Here is a 20,956-nt window from a genome sequence, read left to right on the forward strand (position 1 = left end):
TGGGTATTTTGGGAAGGGGTCCACTCTCTGGGAGGTCAAGGCATTGGAGCCCATACTTATCACCTTGAGGGGTGGTGGACACACAGGTGCTATGGGGGTCAGGCAGGGCTGGACCCCACACCTACCTCCACCACCTGGCTGCGTATGAGAAACGGGGCCTTGTTTCTTCATGTTGCTTCATGGAGATGTTGTCTAAAAGAGGCTGGGATGTAGCAAGAACTCTGTACAAGTTAGTCCTCCTCTGATATGGTCTCTCAGGGTCCCCACCCTGGGGTCCTCACTGCCCCCACCCTCCTACCAGGATGGTCCCCTCACCTGGATGCTAGCCTGAAAGAGGCTGAGTGAAAAGAAGCTTCTTAACCAGTGTTTATATAACAACAACATAAGCATTTTATTTTTTCATTAAGCTTCTTACTTTCTTGGTATCACAATGGAATGATGAGAAAACAACAAAAACATGAGTCTTTGCAAATCTCTGACAAAGAGCAGAGACTTCAAGGCAATTGGGGGAAGGAGGGCTTGAAAGAAATGCCAAAATAGTTCTGACATCATGTCTCTACTTGGCCAGCTGGGCCAGGGCGGGGGGGGGAGGGGGGAGGTGGAATGGTGAGAAGGTGCCACTGTCATTAAGTGTCCTTGGCATTTCTGTCTCATGACTGATAGCCACATGTTCTGCACAGACCACCCCATGGGATTTCCCAGCGCCTCCCTGGTGTCTGGCCACACGACCCTCTGCCTGCTCCTAACACCCTGGAACTGGAACGCCAACCAGGGCTAAGCTACACCCTGAAGCCAGTTCTGCTGGGTGGGAGGCAGGAGAGGAGAGTGGAGATGGGGTGGGGGCAGGCAATGCTGCTCAGGGTGTGAGAATCCAAGGAGTGGCCAAGACTCATCTGGGAGACATCTGTGGCGGAAGGTGGAGGTGGTGCAGGTGGCAGCGGCAGAAGGTGGTGTCCCTCAGGAGGTAAGCAGGCCGAGCAGGCGTGCAGGCGTGCAGGGCCGAGCCTAGAGCTTCACAGTGCCAGGGGGCAGGCTGTCGTTGCAGAGTCTGTAGTAGCGCAGGTCATTGACCAGCCTGTGCACATTCTGGGTGAACGAGGGCAGGTCCTGGAAGGCAGGGGCACAGCTGCAGCTTGGCCGTACTGCAGGCCCTCCTGCCTCATCCCACGCCCCAAATCACCCATCCACCCAGCCCACCTGACCCCAACAGCTGCTTCCATCCCAGAGCGCACTCTGGAGACATTTTACAAAACTCAAAATTTTCACTCATTCTTGCACTGTGTGTCAGCAAAGACTCTGGGCAAGGCACCATGGAAGAAAAGAGTAATAGCTAATAAATACTTCATAGCATTCACCATGTGCCAGGTACAGTTCCAAACAGTTTATAGGTATTAGCTCGTTTAATGTTCACTATTTTATGGATGAAGAGACAAGCACAAAGAGACTAAGAAACCTGTCCTGGGTCACACAGATAGGAAGGGAAGGGGGTCCGGATATGAATCAGCAAGCTTGCTCCTGAGCCCAGGCTCTTGAACACCGGTGTGTCTGCTGATACACCCTTCTCCTTCACTGTGGCCAACCGAGGGGACAGCACCTATACCCAGCAATGCTGGCAATGGCTGGGCTCCAGGCAGCCCCTACCAACTGAGAGCAATGTGCAAACAATATCTCTCATGCCACCCCTACACCTGTCCTGCTAGGGAGCCACATGGAAGCACAGAAAGCATCCCAACTATGCAGCCAGAGAGCCCCTCTCAGTTTAAACCTGAACTCTACCACCTGCTTGTGACTGGGATTATCGAATGCCTATTTGTAGGCCCCAATGAGGAGTAAAATGAACATGAGCCCTGTCAGTGAGCTGGATCCCTGTCCTGGCTGGGAGTGCCAAGGTGCCCCTTTCTTAAATCCATGAGCAGCAGAAGGGAGCCAGAGGGGAGCTCCAGGTGGCACGACTGGGCTTAGAAAACAGCTGAAGACACTTCCAGCTTTTATCTACCATGCCCACCATCCCCCCACCCCCAACGCCTTAACTGGCTAACTGCTACTCCTCTTTCAGGATTCAGTTCAAAGTTCCCTCAGGCACCTCCCAGTTCCTGGGCCCAGCTGACCAGGTCAGTGTCTCTGTGCCAAGCTCTCAGAGTGGCCTCGGCCCACCCTGTTACTGGGGGGTATGTGCAGGCTCTGGAGCCAGAAGAACCAGGTCTGGGTCCTGCTTTGTGGCTCTGCCAGTTCCAGTTCTGTAACTGCCAACTAACTGCCGACCTTTCTGTGCCAAGTTCATCCATGAAATGGGGTTAATAGCAGTACCTGCCCTTCAAAAGGCTTAAACTAGCCAGACATGTGAAGTGCTTGGGACAGTGTGGCCCACAGAGGGCGCTGTACTGCCTCTCTTCCCCCCAAGACTCCCTGAAGACAGGGACTGGTATCCTAGCACCTGGCACAGGGCCTGAGAGGCAGCAGGCTTCAAATACAGTGAATGGGTGAATGGAAGCCATGATTGCTTTACTTAGTTCACCCTCAAGAAAACAAACCGAGGAATGAATGTCTTTTAAATCAGTGGCTCTCAAACATCAAATCAGAATTTCCTGAGGTAGGTGGAACACCAGAAGTCTGTTTTTGTGTTCTTAATAAGCACCCCAGCTGCTTCTGATGCATAACTAGATTTAGAAACCACTGCTTTAAATTAGGAAACCCTGGTGGCATAGTGGTTCGGAGCTATGGCTGCTAACCAAAAGGTCGGCAGTTTGAATTCACTAGGTGCTCCTTGGAAAATCTATGGGGTAGTTCTACCCCGTCCTATAGGGTCACTATGAATTGGAAACAACTCGACAGCAACAGGTTTAATGGGTGGCACAGTGGTTAGGAGTTTGGCTGCTAACCAAAAGGTCAGCAGTTCAAATCCACCAACCACTCCTTGGAAACCCTATGGGGCAGCTCTACTCTGTCCTACAAGGCAGCTGTTGAGTCAGAATCGACTCAACAGAACAGATTTGGTTTTTGTTTGGGCTTTCGATCAAGAAACTGACAGGTGATGACATAATTAGATAGACAAGTTCATATTGGAATTTGGCCTCTAGGAAAAGGAAGGAAAAATATCCAAGTGGCTGAAGTGAAGTTCAGGAAGCTTAGGCAAAAATAAGACAGCTCTCAGGGAAAGAAAGCCAAAGGAGAATAAGTGCTTAGTCAAAGAAAAAACTATCCTGACACATCGCAAAGTGGAGAGGCAAGGGGCAAGGGCACCATATGAATACTGAACACCGGATGCTGAAATCTAGGACTGTGGACAAGCTATTCAAGTACAGAGATCCAGCAAGTAACAACAGGAGTCAAGGCAGGAACGCTAAGAAAAAGGTGGTAGAAAGATAAGATTTAATTTAACCAAGTGTCAGAAGTAGAAGAGGAAAGCTACTTATTCTACAGGAAAAGTTCCAAGAGGAGCCTATTGCCAAGCAGAGAGGCTTCTACGACAGACATCTGAAAAGAAGGAAGGCAGGTGAGCTCCCAGGAAGGGGGTCTAGGGCAGGAGAAGCCAGGCACCCCAGGGCCCAAATGCAGCAACAATGGCTCCACGCATGTCCACAGCCATCTCCACTCCAGCTTCCACACAAAGTGCTGCACGGGCTGAACAGCCCACCTCACCTCCACGAGGTGGGCAGCACGGGGGCAAGAGGGCGCGCACCATGAGGGCCCATCCAGCCCACTCAGTTAACACCAAACAGGCACTCAGCTAGTCTAGGGAAGCCCAGGGTCTAGCTGCAGGGGAGCCTGAGCCCCATCTCTAACCCTGGGGACCCAGAGATGCAGCTACCAAACACCAATCTTCTCAGCCTGCCAGCAAGTCTGCAAGTTTGGCTGAAGAGTCACAAGTGTGACCTCAACTAGACTTTAGCGCTGCTCCTGAGGTGGCTCATCACCCACGAGAAAATAATAACGGCAGGACCCTGATCAGAGGTATGCTCTGACAGGGTGGAATAAGTACAAAGAGGCTGAGATGGAGATTCTCCTTCCTCCAAGACAAATCAGATAGATTGCCAGGGCCAGGAATTGGCTGATGGGGTCATCTCCAATGGCTGCGACTGTGAACATATGTGCTACAGAAGGCAAGACTGGGAAGAGCATGGGCCCTCTAGCCAGCCTCAATGCCTACCACAGAGTCATCCAGGCACTGCATGAGCTACCGTCAGCCCACAGAGTGGGTCAAACCACACGCGGAGGCCCTCAAAGCCCCCCAAGACAGCCTGCCCCACCTCACTGAAAAGGCACCAGGTCCGAGAGCCCACACACACTTGCCCTCCCTTTGGTCTGGTTTCTTTCTCTTCTCACCCGATCCATTTTGAAATTCCGCCCCAGCACATTCTTTTGGTTGGCATCCACACCATCACAGCTGGTCAGGAACTCTGGAAGAAAGGCTGCAAAGAAGCCATCAAAGTCGACCGAGGCCATGTTGTAAATGGCAATGCCGATCTCCTCCTGCAGAAGGTCGTGGGACTTGTGGACTAGGACCTGGAGCAGCACATTCACAAACTGGAACAGCATGGTGGTCCGGAAGATCTTCTGCAGAGACCAAGGTGAGCGATGGCTGCGTGAGCCTATCCAGGACCCCTGGAGCCCGTCATAGGTCCCAGACTGCCTCCTGTCCATGTTTCCCAGCTAGAGACCTCAGAAAGGTGGGCTCTGCCTGAGCCCATGCTGACTCTGAGGAAGGAGCCTTTCTAAGAGAGATGGGGCTCTTACCTTGTGGTATAGCTTCTGCTTGGTGTTGAGAGTCTCCAAGTAGAACAGATTTTGTTTAAAGAGGTGGATATCAGGCTGTAGAAAGGACTGTCCAAAAGCCTAGGAAATAAGACCACCATTTTCGAAACAGCATGTAAACACCTTTAGACCAAGTCCTTCTAGGGGACCTATCCTATGTCAAAAGCACTGACGCTCCTTGAGTGTCCCCGTGCTACTGGCTGGGGTGAGGGTGCCCACTGCCTCAATTCTTCTGGTCTATCCGGTCAGATCTTCAGAGTGCTCCTCTTTTGTCTTAGCTCCTTCATCTTCCCCACTAAGTCTCACCTCTTTATTTTGATATAATCTTGCCCCTTTTGTGATAAACCTCTAGATCTTTCATGGGACCTAGCTTTGAAGTAATCCGCCAACAACTCTAGTTAAATACTTCGGCAATCTTAGAAGACACCAATGTCTGCCTGGCTCCCCTCAAGCCAACCAATCCCACTCCATAAATCACTCCTCTCCTTGGCATTCCAGGTCTTATAAGCCACAAATCCTTAGAAGCTCCTTCACAACTGGCTGTCTCTACCTGGGGGTTAAGCAACAGCAAATTTTTAAACTGCTCTGCAATTTCCAGATTGTAAAGTTTCTAGTTCAGCGACAAAAAGACACACATCCCGACATCTCCAAACCCAAACAGTCCTGCTCCGACAGTAAGTGACTGTGGAAGTGAGGTAAATGAAATGCGAGCCCAAAGGTCCTCAGGAAACCTTCCTAGAATGAGCTGGTGACTGCTTTGTCATTCTGTCCCTGGGCACCTAAGCTGTGAGAAGGGAATCTTGTAATTCCTGCTGCAGTAATGGGATCCCCATAATGGCTGGCTTTTTTTTTTTTTTTTTAAAGTCCCGTTTATTGAAGGATAATATACAGTAAAATTCACCCTCTTCACTTACCACGGCATGAATTCTGACAAACAACACAGCTGTGTAACCACCATCACAATCAAGACAGAGAACTTTCATCTCCCCAAATAGCTCCCCCTTGCACCCCTTTGTATTCAATCCTCTTCCCCTACCCCCAGGCAACCAATGGTCTGTTCTCTGTCCCTATAGATTTTGCCATTTCTAGAATGGCAAATAAATGGAATCACACATAGTATGTGGCCTTTCGGATATGGTCTCTTTCTCGAAGCATAATGTATTTAAAAGTCATCCATGTTGTTGTTTGCATCAGTAATATGTTTGTTTATGTTGTTGCATGGTACCCACTACATGTACCTGCATGATGGCACTGAACTGGGGCTCATTCTCCATCTGCTCCTCAGCAATCCCCCTCTGGACACTGGCCAGGACAGTGGACTTGAAGAAGTACCTCCAGTTGTGATGGAGCATCCGGAAAAGGAGCTCGAACAGCTCAGCCTTCACATCAGGGGAGGGGCGCTGTGGAGACAGAGACTCTCAAAACCTTTCCTTCCTGCCGCTCAGGGAGCCACTCAGCCTGGGCCCGGCAACAAATGAGCCTAAGAGATACCTAGAAACAGCCAGATATCAGCATTCCACCCGCACGCCTTTCATTTCCTACAATGAACTATCAAGCTACCCTGAGTCAGTTCAAACCAAAAGTGCTTCAGCAGAGATAGGGCCCATGTCTGAGACAGAATGCATGGGTCAGGGCTAAGGGACCCCTTTTCTGATGGACACATTCAGCTTTTCAAGCCAGGATAAAAGGCTTATAAGTGGAAGAACAATTAGGAATATGGATTTTCTGTTCATAAAGCAGCTGATTTGACCTGTCATCTTCTTGGTTGTATTGTTCCTTCCTCCAGGATAAAAAACGCTGTCCCAGGCAGCTTGGTCTTATGCAACCTCTGAGGCTAAAGACAAATACGATGCGGATCTGTATGTCTTACAAGCAGTTCTGCCCTCTACAGAAAAGGAAAGTCTATGTTTAAAGAGCACTTAGGAACCACAGAAAGTGACATTAAAGAGGACCGCTCGGTAGAGGCAGACTGCAGACTACTGCACTAATTGCTCTCTGGCGCATCTCATCTTACTGACAGCTAGGATTCCGGGAGGCGCACAAGAGGAGAGGGAGGCAGGGCTCAGCAATATTTTCTAACTTAACCAAAAATCTCCAAATCACTGGAAAGCATGACAGGTCCCATTATTCCAGGTGTCTCTACAGAATTAAAAATTTTAAAACTCAGCTATATTAATTCAAACTTGATTAAAATTAAATTGAAACCAGAGGTCACAAACTTCCACAGCAGGGGCCCTTACAGGGCCCAAGGGTGTTCGACAATGCAAAGCATTTGGACTTACTTAGTCTGGACAGATCTTGTCAACGCTCAGTGTGTTTCCTAATGGCAAGGAGCTTTCCTGTAACATTGGAAGGTTTGTCTGAATGGTTCTAAGAACTTGCTTTGCATCCTTGTGACTGTGAAGGCTTTTAAGGAGCCCTGGTGGCACGGCAGTTAAGAGCATGGCTGCTAACTGAAAGGTTGGTGGTTTCAACCCACCAGCCGCTCCACAGAAAAAAGACCAGGCGATCTGTTTCAGTAAAGATTACAGCCAAGGAAACCCTATGGGGCAGTTCTACTCTGTCGACTCGACGGCACCAAACAACAATAAAGGTTTTAAATAGGAAAGTACATTTTTTATGTTTGCTATAAAAGCTCATATAATCACTTAAAGTCATAAATTGTTTGCCACAGAAGACTGAGTTTACTCACCAACCTAACCTTGAGATGATGAGCCTATTATCCTTGCACTAAACTAGTTCTATTAACTTGTACACAGTTCTTCCCTTTAAATGCAGTATTTTTTTCTTTCTAAATTTTATTTATTTTGTTGTTGAAAATACACACAGTAAAACATCAATTCAACAGTTTCCACATGCACGATTTAGTGACAATGATTACATTCTTTTGAGTTGTGCAACTATTCTCACCTTTTTCTGAATTGTTCCTCTCCATTAACATAAACTCGCTGCCCCCTAAGGTTTCTAGTTAATCTTTTGAGTTGCTATTGTCAATCTGATCCCATATAAAAAAACCAAACCCACTGCCGAGTTCGAATCCGACTCATAGTGGCCCTGTAGGACAGAGCAGAATTGCTCCATACAGTTTCCAAGGAACACCTGGTGGATTCGAATCGCCGACCCTTTGGTTAGCAGTCGTAGCTCTCAACCACTGTGCCACCACGGTTTCCTGATCCCATATAGACAGTTCTTAAAAGAGCATAACACTGAAGGCAGATCTTTTTTTACTAGTTAAGCTAAACTATTGTTTGGCTTTAAGAAGACTTCAGGGAGTATTTCTGGTTTAAGGTTCAAAGATTTATCTCAGGACAATGGTTTCAAGGGTTCATTAACCCCCCATGGCTCCAGAAAGTCTGGAGTCCAAGAGAATCTGAAATTCCCTCTTTTGTTCAAGATTCTTCTACGGAATCTTTGATCAAAATGTTCAGTAATGGTAGCCGGGTACCATCCAGATCTTCTGATCTCAGGACAAAGGAGGCAGTTGTTCATAGAGGCAATTAGCCACATGTTTCATATCCGCCTCCTCTTCCTGACTCTCCTTCTCCTCTATTGCTCCAGGTGAATAGAGACCAACTGTTGTGCTTGGATGGCCACTTGCAAGCTTTTAAGACCCCAGGGACTACGCTACAAACTAGGAGGTATTACGCCAAAACTGGGCTGTTCCATGAAAGCATGATCCTAAACCTCCAAACCAAGGAATCAAATCCCATGAGGTGTTTGGTTGTATGTAAGCAGCCTCAGCAGCTTTTTTGTTGTTGTTGTAAATACAGGTATCATACAACTTCTGTCAATTCAAACTTTTTATAGGTGTACAACTTACTGACAGCAATTACATTAACTGGCTGTCCAACCCTCCCCTTAATCAATGTCATTTTTTCATCACCATTAATCCTCCCTTTTCCCCTCCCTCCCACCCCTGGCAACCACTAATAAACTCCAGTCTCTATACATTTGCTTTTTCTTATCTTTTTATATAAGTGAGGTCATACAATAGTTGTCTTTTTGTGATTGACTTATTTCACTCAGCATAATGTCTTCAAGCTCCATCCACATTGTAGTATGTATCAAGACTTCATTTCTCCTACTGGTTGAGTAGTATTCCATTGTATGTATGTACCACATTTTATTTATCCATTCATCTGTTGTTAGACATTTAGGTTGTTTCCCCCTTTTGGCTATTGTGACTAGTGCTGCAATGAACACTGGTGTACAAGTTTCTTCTCGAGTCTCTGCTTTCACGTCTTTTGGGTATTTACCTGGGAATAGAACTGCTGGGTCCTATGGTAGTTCTGTCTTTAGTTTTTTGAGGAACCGCCACATTGTTTTCCACAACAGTTGTACCATTTTGCATTCCCAACAGCAATGGATAAGGGTTCCAATTTCCCCACATCCTTGCTAGCATTTGTTATTTTTTGGGCTTTTTTTAAAAAAAAAATCTTAGCCATCCTAGTAAAAGTGAAATGGGCATTCTTTCTTTTAAAAACTATTTTAGAAGATTAAAATAACTAACAAATCAACTTTAAAACACACTGCCTTTTGCTGAATATGTCACTCCCTCCCCAATCAGGGAACAGGAGGCAACACAGGGGACCACCACAGCCCCTCCTACCTCAGCAATGATGGGATACACCTGCTCCATGCACAGGGAGATGATGCTGGGAAGGAAAGGCTTGAACACCTGGCCAGGCTCCTGGACCACCACCTGCAGGATCTTCAGGAACTTCTCGACCACCCGACAGCCTGTGCTGCCTTCGTGGAGGATACTCTCAGCCAACTGTTCTCTACAGACAAGAGAAAACCACATAATAACCAAGGAAGCGTTTCCTCGCACGAAAACCAATGCTGTGGTAAGTGAAGAAGGGGAGCAAACAACTGCACGGCTTGTAGCCAGGTCCACTGCTTCTCACCTGGAGTCTGAGAACTACGGCCAGTGGGTCTGTGGTTACCTGGTAAACATATTGAGGAAAGTCTGTATGATCTGTTCCGTGAAAGGCACGCCCATCTGTACTCTAAGGCCTCGAAACAGAGTGAGGAAGAAGCTCAGCATCTCGTCAGTCACATCTAAGTAAAGGGACAAAGCAAATGATCAAAGGTGTGCACACAGGGAGAAACAGGAGCCTTTCGCTTGATCAACTTTGTTTTGCAATCTGCACTATCATCTCCCTCTAAGGCTTCCTGCTGGAAGAAATTTCCCCAATGCCACCAGAGCCAATGATGGAAAGTAGAAAATGATTAAGGACATGCTGAGAAAATAGCTCTGGTACAACGAACCTCTGCCTGATGGTTTGCTACAGGAAATTAAGGGTGTCTGGAAGCCTCCCTCACTGTCCAACATCCAGAGACATTCTGAGTTTTCCCTGCAGATGGATCATTTTGTGCTTGCACTGATGAAACCATTCAATTGGGTCACCACCTGAGTGCCTTAGCCAGTTCTCTCTATGACCAATAATTCCTGCAGTTGGGTCAGAGGTTAAGTGGCTAAAAGTGGATAATGAGGGTATATTCAGGCTGCATACCCTCATCCATTAAATGATTAATTGAAGAAAACACTGGTTACATTTAGCATGGTTCCACTTCCAGATGCAGGCAACCATCTTGCATAGCATGTTTTAGCTCTAACCGCACACATTCTGCTTGCAAGAGGTGATCAGATCAGCGAACAGTTATAGACTGAAAAATCCCTGACATTCCTCTCACAGGACAAGACTACTGTGAATGCTCCTGTGAGAGCCAGGTAAGAACATCCATGGAGCTGGAAGCCTCCACCAGTGACAGTGATAGGGCGGGGTGAGGGAACAAGCTCAGTAAAACTCACCCCACCACATAAGTAAATAAGGAGACTTGTCTGAAAAAGTTCTTTGTTCCCCGTTCGTATAACGCCCTAGTAGTCTCATCCATTTATGTGCCGTACTGGAAGAAGGCAGACGCTTAAAATCAAACACTGGGCAAAGAGGTCCCAAGTGACTCAGTGCCATGTGGCACAAGTGCAAAGGTCCAACCCAAGGGCTCTGCTGCACTCTTCCAGGGTGCCTGGCCCCAGACTCCCCACTATCCCTTCTGCCTTCAGGGCCGCATTTCCCCTCACTCAAGCACTGGGCCAGCTCGGTAAGCTTCACAGATCTGAGCAGTTACTCTGGCTCCAGTTAACACCATCCCCCAATGCAGTCTCTGAGCCAGCTCCTACCTGACTGATGGATAAAAGCTGGAAAGAGGGCCAGGGAGACCTGAACGGATTCCTGCAGCGACTGGTAGCAGATCTGTCGGGACTTGGTGGATTCCCCAGAGATATTCTCCACAATATCTTCTAAGACACTAAGTGTCTGGTGGATAATCACTTTGGCTGCAAATCAAGATTAAGGTGCATGTTATGACTTGTCTGAGGAAGGAGCTGGGTGTGAGAGAACATAGCAAATGGGGGGAGATTTGCAAAGGTATTAAGAGGGCAATCACACAGAAGTCTTGCTAAACCAACATATAAAGTCTCTTGATTAAGTTAGAAATATCCCTCCCTCTTTCCATATCCTTTTCATTTTTTTCCTTTTTACTGTCAGGACTGCAGGTGCCTGCCTGCCTGCTAAGTTTTTTTTTGCCTCTATCCTGCCTTTACCCACTAGAAGCAAGTCCACAGAGAAGAAAGGACCAAATCTACCCTCAGGTAATTACAACTAAATTACCTTACAACTAAAAGATGGTACACAGGCTGATAAGAAAATAAGTGTTGCAAGGTGATTGCCACAAGTTAAGAACAGACATATAGAGAGCAACATTTTCTTTCCACTCTAAATGCTACTCTACCCTGGTAATCCAGTTACCTTGCCACGAACAACCAATGGTGCTGGGTTCAGGAATAACTTGTCCGTTTAGTCCCTGGCCTATTTGACTTGTGTCCAGACAATATATACATAATAATTATTACTATGTTGTATTCTATGTTATTGAGCCATTATTTTATTTCATTCTCAGTTCTATGAGCAAGGTGTCAATTCTAACAATGCACTGATGGATGAGCTTCTTACGAATCCCATACAGCACACAGGGAAAACAGAGGCTGTGGCAGACGACAGGGCAGTAGTACTGAGGAAACAGCTATGTCCCGGGATCAGAGAAACCTGGATATGAACCGCAGATGATCACTAGCTGGCTATATGACCTGCAGCAGGATCCTTGTCAGTACAATGCTGGGAACAGCCACTAGCCCCACCTCTGCAGGGCTGCTGTGAAGATTAGAGACAAGGTTGAGAAGGGTTCTAGCAAAGTGCCTGGCATATGAGAGGTGCGGGGAATGTTATTCCCCAGCATAAATCCAGTGGGGTTTCTTTTCCTTTTAGACTTGGAGCTCCCCTCAGTCTGACCTTGACACCCTCAACCCTGGCCGACTTCCACAGGCCAAACCAGAGCTAGGCTGAGAGCTCTGCCCTCCGCTTAGCAGCACTCTCTGAATCACCCTGAACCTCAGAGCTCACCAGAATCTGTGGGGCTGAAGCAGCTTCCAAAGAAAGCGACAGCAGAAAGAACATATGCTTTGGAGGTGGGTGGCATCAGCATCGACTCCTGGCGCTGCTAGATAGATTCTGAGGCCCAGTTCCCTCATCTGAAAGTGTGGATAACACCACTTCACTCACAGAACTGATTATGGGGTGAAATAATGGCTCACAACAGACCAGGTCCACTAAAGGCTGGTCATGGTGACATATGCAAAGTGGATGAAAAGCACACCCACACTACGTATTAAGGATCCACTCACTCACAACTTGCATAAGCACGTGGACTTTTACCAAGCCCGGAAACTGGACTTGGCGCAGACATCTCTCAAGAACTCACAGGCATAGGCAAAGCAGTTTAGGGAAAAAGCTGGTAGAGTCAAAAGACCAAAATCTGACCTCTGACAAATGTTGAAGGAAACTGAAACAAGACCCAAGCAAGAATCACTTACAAAAATGTACAAGTGAAAAACTGAAAGCACCATGGATATGTAATTACAGGAAAATGGGTACACAGAATGTGGTACCGCCATTAAACATAAGCATAAAAACAATGTTTTTAAGAAGAAAGAGGCAACGCGGTTAAAGAGCACAGGATCTGAAGCCATATAGACCCAAATTTCACTCCTGACCCCATCGCTTTCTCTATGGTCCTGGCACCTTAGACCTTCGAGGCTTTGGAGAGAAAAGGTGTCTTTACAATGGACAGACTGGCAGACACTGCCCAAAGTAAGTAATTAAGCCAAGCCTCACCAAAAATGGGACAAAGAGAAACAATACAATAAGAAGTATGCAACACTACCTATGTGGCATTCTTGCCAAAAATATTCAAACTGAATATACCCAAGAGGAAACAATCTGACAAATCCAGATCATAAGGGACATGCTACAAGAAAAAAGCCTGGAATTCAAAAATGTCAATGTCATGAGAGACAAAAAACGGGGTAATTTTCTATATTAAAGGAGATTAAAGAGCTGTGACAACCAAATATAACACATGAACCTTGCTTGTACCCTGGATTTTTAAATAGTAAAAAAGGATATTTTGGTAGCAACTGGGAAATTTTCAATGTGGTCCACATGTTAAGACCAGGCGCTCCTTGGAAACTCTATGTGGCAGTTCTACTCTGTCATATAGGGTCGCTATGAGTCAGAATCGACTCGATGGCAGTGGGTTTTTCCACATGTTAAATGTCATTACTAGAACAATATTAAACATCTTTGTTGTGTTAATGGTGCTTTAGTTATATAAGAGAATATCGTGTTCCATATACAAACAAACGCTAATCATTCAGGGAAAAGTCTCAAAGCCTGCAACTTTAAACGGCTCAGTCAAAAGATAAAGTGCGTGCACGCATGCAGATTGGGGGGAGCAAAAGTGGCAAGATTGGTGAATGCAGGTGAAAGATTTATTTTCTTATTCTTTCAACTTTTGTGTAGGTTTGAATTTTTTTTTCCAAGCATAAAACTGGGATAGGAAAAAAACAACTCTCCAAGCCTTCATTTCATCACTTATGGGATAAGGACGATTTAAGATATTCTTCAAAGAGCTATAGGAAAGACTAAATTAAATAATGCTTATCAAGCTCTTAGCCCTGTGCTTGGCACACAAGAAACACTCAACAAATGTTAACTATGTCCTTTCATGACGTTCACTGTGGAAATCACTGCCATCCAGCCAGTATTTCCACCACATGGTGGCACCACACTTCCCCACCCCTCTGAAGTTAGGCATGGCCATGTAACTTGCTCTATCCAATGAAATGTGAGTAGAAGTGGTTAAGAGTCACTTCTAGGCAAAGCTTTAAGAATTACTACACAATTCACCACGCTCCCTTCCCAGTGCCTCAGGGATCATGGAAACGTACTTTGAAATGGAACCGTCATCACCTTTGGCCCTGAGGGACTACAATGAGCAGGACCTACCTCCCGTTTGACCCAAGCTGGGCATGTTGACAATTCTTTTCACTAAGCTTTTGGAGTTATTTGGTACCACACAGCATAACCTAGCCTATTCTGACTGATACAGTTACCACGTAAGATAAAGTGAGAAAAGAAAACCATTAAGCTGTTTATATGATTCCACAACAGCTACACGACCTGCCCTGGGCAACTTTCTTCATCTTCTCATACCTTAGTTTTCTCCAGGATAAAATCAGGGTAATAAACAGTATCTAACTCATAAGGCTGATGTGAAAATTTCAGTGAATTAATCAACCAGTTGCTGTTGAGCCGATTCTGAATGATGACTGAATGTAAACCACTTAGAGCCACGATCAGACAAATACCAGACTCTGAAGGCTGATGCTGGCATAGCCAGAGATTTGCTGGTAGGTACAAAATCACCTAGCACATAGTATACGCCCTCAACGACTCAGCTATTCTTATTCCAACTATATAACTATAAAAGATATTTTAAAATAGAAAAAGGAAGATAACGACCAAAAAAAGTTAAAATAGTTGCTTTCTAAAATATTAAAACTGGTAGGATTTAGGAGTCTCTTTTTCCTTTTTTATACTATTCTAATATTTTCATATAAGCATGTATTAGCTTTCCTGATTATAAAATGTTTTTTTATTGACATTCTACAAATGATACCATTTAACAATAAATTTTCTTATTGTGAAAACTATTTTAAAATATTTCCAAAAGATTCTTCAGAGAAATCTGATTATCTCCTACTTGAAATACTCAGTTTTCTTGATTCCTTTTTTTCTTCCTCTTTTAATATAATTAGACTTGAAGTACCATTTGAAAGATACCAAGCTCTCTGAAAGCCTCTGAAATAATTTACATTTGAGAAAAGTTAAAAACCATTTCAAAAGACGGTTCTTAAATTCATTTTTCCTAGTTTGTAGGGATGAACTGCTTTATGTTTTTTTTTTTTTGCTTATACATGTATCTAAAATGGATCAATAACTACTATAGGATTTATTTTATTAATGGGAGGCACCATTAATAGTATCTTCTATAGATTTTTTCCCCCTTGGGTCTCCAGCGTTTTTTACATTTAAAGTAAGAGAAGGGTCGCCCTGCATTCAGAAAATATGTCCAGCTGATTAACTGAATTCCATGGAGAAGCAGGATTCTATCACCCCAAGTCTGACTCTTCCGCTTAGTAACTGCGTGACTATGCACAACTGAATTTACCCCAGGAGCCTCAGTGCCAATCTCATCTGCCAAAAAGGGAGAACCATGCCCATTTATCTCCCTGGACTTGCCGTCACGATACATACTGTCATCCAGCGGCACCTTCCTGTGTGGAGCAACAGCACTGGGTTTCAGGTTGCGGTAGTCTCGGGAGAGTGCTGAGATGAGGCTGGCATGGTTGATGGAGCGCATAGGCCACTGCTGCTCATTCTCAGGAAGGTTTGGCCATGGAAGCAGCAGGATATTAGAGAGGGCTCGGCACACCAACACCTGAGCCTGGAAGGGATCATCGAAGGCATTCAAGGTCAAAGAGCAACAGATAGCAGAGCAGTCCCTCCCACCCTGACACAGCCTCTGGCACCCACTGCACACTCAGGCCCCCAGACTCCTTTCCGACAGCCTGAGCCTGGAGCTTTGGTCCAACTCTAAGGCAACCCAAGAGGAAACAGAAATGAAGAAATAACACCAAGTCTGGGTCTAGCACAATCCAGAGCCACCCTCAACAGTCACTTCTGGTGCCTTCCCTTCCCCTCTGGCACTGGAAGCATTACACAGGGAAAATCACAGAGTCTAACTTGCCCCTCAGCTGCTAGCTTCTGATACCCTTTGAGGAGCTACTGAGAACAAGGCTTTCAGAAGAATCTCTTGTAAAATCAACGTGCCTTTGGCACCAGGTCCGCAGCAATGTTTACATCCCAGGCGCTCTGAACTAACTGCTCTCACTCCTCGGTCTGACCCCTTTTTTGTTTGTTTTTAAACTTCTAGCCTCCTAGGAGGATTCTAATAACTATCTGGAGCCTCTCAACCCTAAAAGGAGAAACAAACAAATTACAACAACAAAAAAAACCCAGACTGTCTTAAACCAAAACAAATGCAAAGAGGACTCCCACAATGCCGGCCACATTACCAGTTCTTTCAAAGACCAGGAAGTGGCACCTGTCCAGGAGGAACTCTTTTATGTCTGAATTGGCAAACTGACTAGTTGTGTTAGGAAGGGCATCACGAGAGACCAAGGAGGCTGCATCAGGGCCACACACTTAAGAAATCCGTGTGTGTTGGCATGGCCTGTAAGCTTGGAGCGCAGAAACAAAAGCCAGACTCTTCTTCCTCGGCCTCCCTGGGTCTGAACCACACAGCTCTGGGCATCCTGGGACAGCCCTGGGACCTCACCTTGTCTACAAGTCGCTGGGCAGAGGCATCGGTAATTCTGTTGAACACCTTCTGTACTGCGGGGATGCTGATCAGAAAGACTGGCCGCACAGTGGTGGCTAGCGAGACCAGTAAGTGGCACGCAGACAGCAGCAACTTGTCTTGGACCTGGGAGGGAAGAGGACACGTCAGCTCACTGCATCCCTGTGAGTGTGGTATCAAAAGAGCTTTGATGATGTGCCCTTCTCAAAAGGCAACCACAAGCTTAATATGGTTCGTGGCTGCCAAATATACCACTTAGGCAATATCTCAAAGTTTTCCTATGCTGACTCTCGGCAGCAAGGTGTCCACACTTCTTTGCCATGTCCACAGTTCCTGCTCTTAAGCCAGTATCACTACCTCCAGTTTCTCCCTGTTCACAGTCACTGAAATGTTTGAACTCAGTCACTACCCGCTGAACAATCTATGGTAGCTCCCTATCAGCTGTTAAATCACATGGCAAACTCCCTGGCCTATCATTGAAAGTCTTTCCCTTCAAACAACTCAGGATTCTTCATCTCACTGCTCTTACTCCAACAAAGCCATAATCTTCCCTGGCCCCCTCCTTCTGCACTCCATCAACCACACCAATCCTTTACCGCAATATGCCTATGGAAAACTTGGGTCAAGTACCATCCTGTCACCTTCAAATTGCAAAAGAGACAGAACCTAATGCTGGTAAGACTGTGGTGAAAACAGCACACCAAAACAGAGTTGGGGGGCATGTAAAAGTAGGAAAGAAATATTATTATTTCCTAGAGTCCCCACTTATGGTAAGGAAATTACCTAAAAGCATAAAGTAATATTCACAAATATAAGCATTTCAAAATTATTCATAATAATTTTTTAAAAAAATCACTGAGGCAGCCTAAAAATTTAGCAATGGTAGGTAAATTATGGAATAACCCCCTCACAGGATATCATAACTATTTATAAATTATAATAATAAACATAACATAAACATACAGAAAGTAAACTGTTCTGTTAAAAATGGTACAAAATGGTAACACGATTAAAACTACAAAAAAAAAAAAGTAAGAGAAACAAGCATCTATTTCCTCTAGCAGTATTAACTGGCAGTCTTTTTAGAGGACAATTTAATGGAATCTATCAAATTTTACAGCCTTTGACTCAGCAATTCCACTTCTAGGAATTCATTCTACAGACCCGCTAGCATATGTGTATAAAGACATACATATGAGGCTATTCACTGTAGCCATATAAATTTTAAAAAGCTAAATTTCCATCAGTAGAAAAATTACAATACATCCACAGTACAGAACAGTACTGGGCAATTTGAAGAAATGAAGTTGCTTTTCTAATTTTTTAAAAAAATAATAGACTGCATTTTCGGTGAAGATTTACACAGTAGCTTTGGCTGCCATTTAACAATTTCTACACAAGCTGCTCAGTGACACTGGTTACGTTCTTCACAATGCATGAACATTCTCATTGTTTCTGTTCTGGTGGTTCCATTTCCACTACTCTAGTTTCCCTGTCCCCTTACATTCTCTTCTCATCTTTGCTTTAAAGTCATTGTTGACTGTTTGGTCTCATACAGGTGATTTTTCAAAGAAGCAAAGTACTGACAGGTGATATTCATTATTTTTTGAGCCAATTTGTTATTTAGCTACAAGGTGACCTCAGGGGTTAATTTTGGTTTAACGTTTTAAGAACATCTCAGGAAAACAGTCTCCAGGAGTCTTCCAGTCTCAACCAGTTCAATAGGTCTGGTTTTTTGTGTTTTGTTTTAAGGAATTTGAGGTTCTGTTCCACATTTTTCTCCCAGTCTATCAGGGTCCTCCTGTTGTGGCCCTGCTTTTATTTACATATGTAATGACACAGAAAAGTCTGGAAGGATATAAAACAAACTGCTGATAGTGACTACCTAGAGAAGGAAAATGTCCTGGAGAAAAGGATTAAAGAGTACTATAACTTTCTGTCTATAAATTTGAACACTATATATTTTTTTTTTTTTTTACAATTAATATGTGTTCATGTGGAACTTAAAGGTCTAAAAAGCTAACACTATTTGAATTTATGCAGACAGTGCTAAGAATTACAGTCTCCTGTGTAATGTTTTGTTTTTATAATAAACGGGTATATGGACAGAAAGACAGACAGATAAAAAGTGTAGCCTTTGCTGTTCAATACCTTGGTGCTGATTAGAGGTGTGATGGCGTCCATGGTAGTAGAGACCAGAGAAACAAACTGCTGTGTATTCTGCCGATGAACTTCACTGTAATACTGTGCTAACCAATGAGAGTAAGCCTGGAGAGCGGCCAGGGACTGAGCATGCCTGTAAGATGGAAAAAAGATGCAATTTTAAAGGTCATGGTCAAAATATATTAGCATTAAACCTGCTTCCACAGGAGAAAAAAAATGCCACCCTCCGTGTGTTTACTGCTCCAGGACACGAGTGACAGCATGGAAGTTGTTTACTTGCTCACGCAGGACCTAAAAATTACAACACTCATCATCTAAATATTGTCACCACTGCCCAGAACACAGTAGGCAGTTAGTAAATGTCTACTGGATTTGTTCAACCTTTCTTTGATACATGAGTTCACCTGAAAGAATGGCAAGAATATAAAAACAGAATCAAAGAGCTGTAAACGATAATGTGTTGACTTTGGAACTAGTATAGACAACTACCAGGTATTACAGCTTTATAAATAAAGTTTTGAAGGAAGATTCTCAAGTTTAAGTTTCTACGACACCACACATTATTATCTACCTAGAGGATATCTGTGAGGTGGCAAAAACCTGCTTGGTTTCTGCAAATTTTGTGCTGCCTCATACACATAACAAAATATACATCCTAAAAGCTCACCGAAGATAATACGCAATAAATCTTAAACAAGGTGTTAGTTCTCAGAGCTTCAAAACACCAGCTCTTCTAAAAGAACTAAATGGAATTTCTCTTCTTTCTATAATAATTAATAATCTGTGAGGTGATACTTCGAGACTACACACTGTTCTCCAACAAATATTTATTTATCCATGGTTTTGGTATCCATTAAGGATCCCTGCCTAAATCTTTACCATGCTGGAGACTGCAAACTGGTGATTTTTCTCTCTTGCCCTTTCTATTCATTAGCTGGCATTCTTCTGTAAAAAAGAGCTTTCCCTCCCCCATCTTTTTTTAAATCACTATGGATGCATAGATTCTTTTAATTCAATACGTTAAAACCCATTATCATCCTTATTCTTCTCTTGGTCTTTTTAAAAATAATTTTATTTTTTTGTTGCTGAGGATATACATGGCAGAATAAGCACCAATTCAACAGCTTCTACACGGATCATTCAATGACACCGATTAACATTCTTCAAGCTGTGCAACCATCCTCACCCTCCTTTCCTTAACTGTTCCTCCCCCACTAACATAAACTCACTGCCCACTAAGTTTCCTATCTAATTTTTCGAACTGCTGTTGTCAGTTTGATCCCACACAGATAGATCTTAAAAGAGCACGATGCTCAAGGCAGACATTCTTTACTAGTTAAATTACTGTTTGGTTTTAAGAAGACTTCACACGGTATTTTTGGTTTAAGGTTTAAAGATTATCTCAGGACAATAGTTTCAGGAGTTGGTCCAGCCTCAATGGTTCCAGAAAATCTGGATTCCAAGGGAATTTCAAATTTTGTTTTGCATTTTCTCCCTTTTGATCAGGATTCTTCTATAGAATCTTTGATCAAAACTTCAGTAATGGTAGCCAGGAACCATCCAGTTCTTCTGGTCTCATGGCAAAGGAAGCAGTTGTTCATGGAGGCAATTGGCCACACATTCCATTTCTTTCTCCTTCTTATTCTTTCTAGATGATCGGATTGCCAAATGTAACCAGGAAAAACCCTTCCAAGCCAGCTCCTGCAACCTTTTCATGCATTCGCAATACTCACTGAGCACTTCCTCACTCACTGGCTCAGTAAGACTCTCTAGGACCACCCTGCCCCAGACCTGGAAGGGGCCATTTCTCCAAGGAGTTCTGGTTCCTCTTAGTGGGGAACGCATTTTAGAAACCAAACCTTGGATATGAGGGGCCGCACTGCTACTGGGGTGGCACTGCTTCTAGAACCTTTCGGTGGCCAGAGCTAAGATATAGGCAGGCACCATTTTAAAATCAAACTTCGCATCACAATTACAGGGCAAATTGACATTAAGTGCCTCCTGATATGATGATGCAAGAGGAAGCACACACCACCACCTGTGTAGTGTTCCTGCCAAAAATGTTTAACCTAAATCTAACATACAAGACACAACTAAACAAATCCAATTACAGGATATCCTTAAAAAAGAAAAATTAAGGTCTGATCTTAAAAAGTCAGTCAGTCTCTCTCTCAAACGCACATACACGCTCACAAGCACAACTGGGAGAATTGTTCTA

General features: G+C 44.4%; 1 protein-coding gene across 5 annotated transcripts in view; it reads right to left on the minus strand.

Annotated features, from left to right (window-relative positions):
- Positions 1–368: 368 nt before the first annotated feature.
- Positions 369–20,956, minus strand: part of XPO6 (exportin 6) — a 127,326-nt gene continuing 106,738 nt past the window's right edge. For all 5 annotated transcript variants that reach the window (XM_049903936.1, XM_049903935.1, XM_049903934.1 and 2 more), the window contains 10 exons: positions 18,727–18,871; positions 16,555–16,701; positions 15,471–15,660; positions 10,937–11,092; positions 9,699–9,813; positions 9,362–9,533; positions 5,991–6,152; positions 4,735–4,833; positions 4,324–4,554; positions 369–1,107 (listed from right to left, as the gene is read on the minus strand). In XM_049903936.1, the coding sequence (XP_049759893.1) occupies positions 1,006–1,107; positions 4,324–4,554; positions 4,735–4,833; positions 5,991–6,152; positions 9,362–9,533; positions 9,699–9,813; positions 10,937–11,092; positions 15,471–15,660; positions 16,555–16,701; positions 18,727–18,871 (1,519 nt within the window). In that variant the 3' untranslated portion in view covers positions 369–1,005. The remainder of the gene's footprint in view (positions 1,108–4,323; positions 4,555–4,734; positions 4,834–5,990; positions 6,153–9,361; positions 9,534–9,698; positions 9,814–10,936; positions 11,093–15,470; positions 15,661–16,554; positions 16,702–18,726; positions 18,872–20,956) is intronic.

This window comes from Elephas maximus, chromosome 12, assembly GCF_024166365.1.
Source record: "Elephas maximus indicus isolate mEleMax1 chromosome 12, mEleMax1 primary haplotype, whole genome shotgun sequence".
Classification (NCBI taxonomy): Eukaryota; Metazoa; Chordata; class Mammalia; order Proboscidea; family Elephantidae; genus Elephas; species Elephas maximus.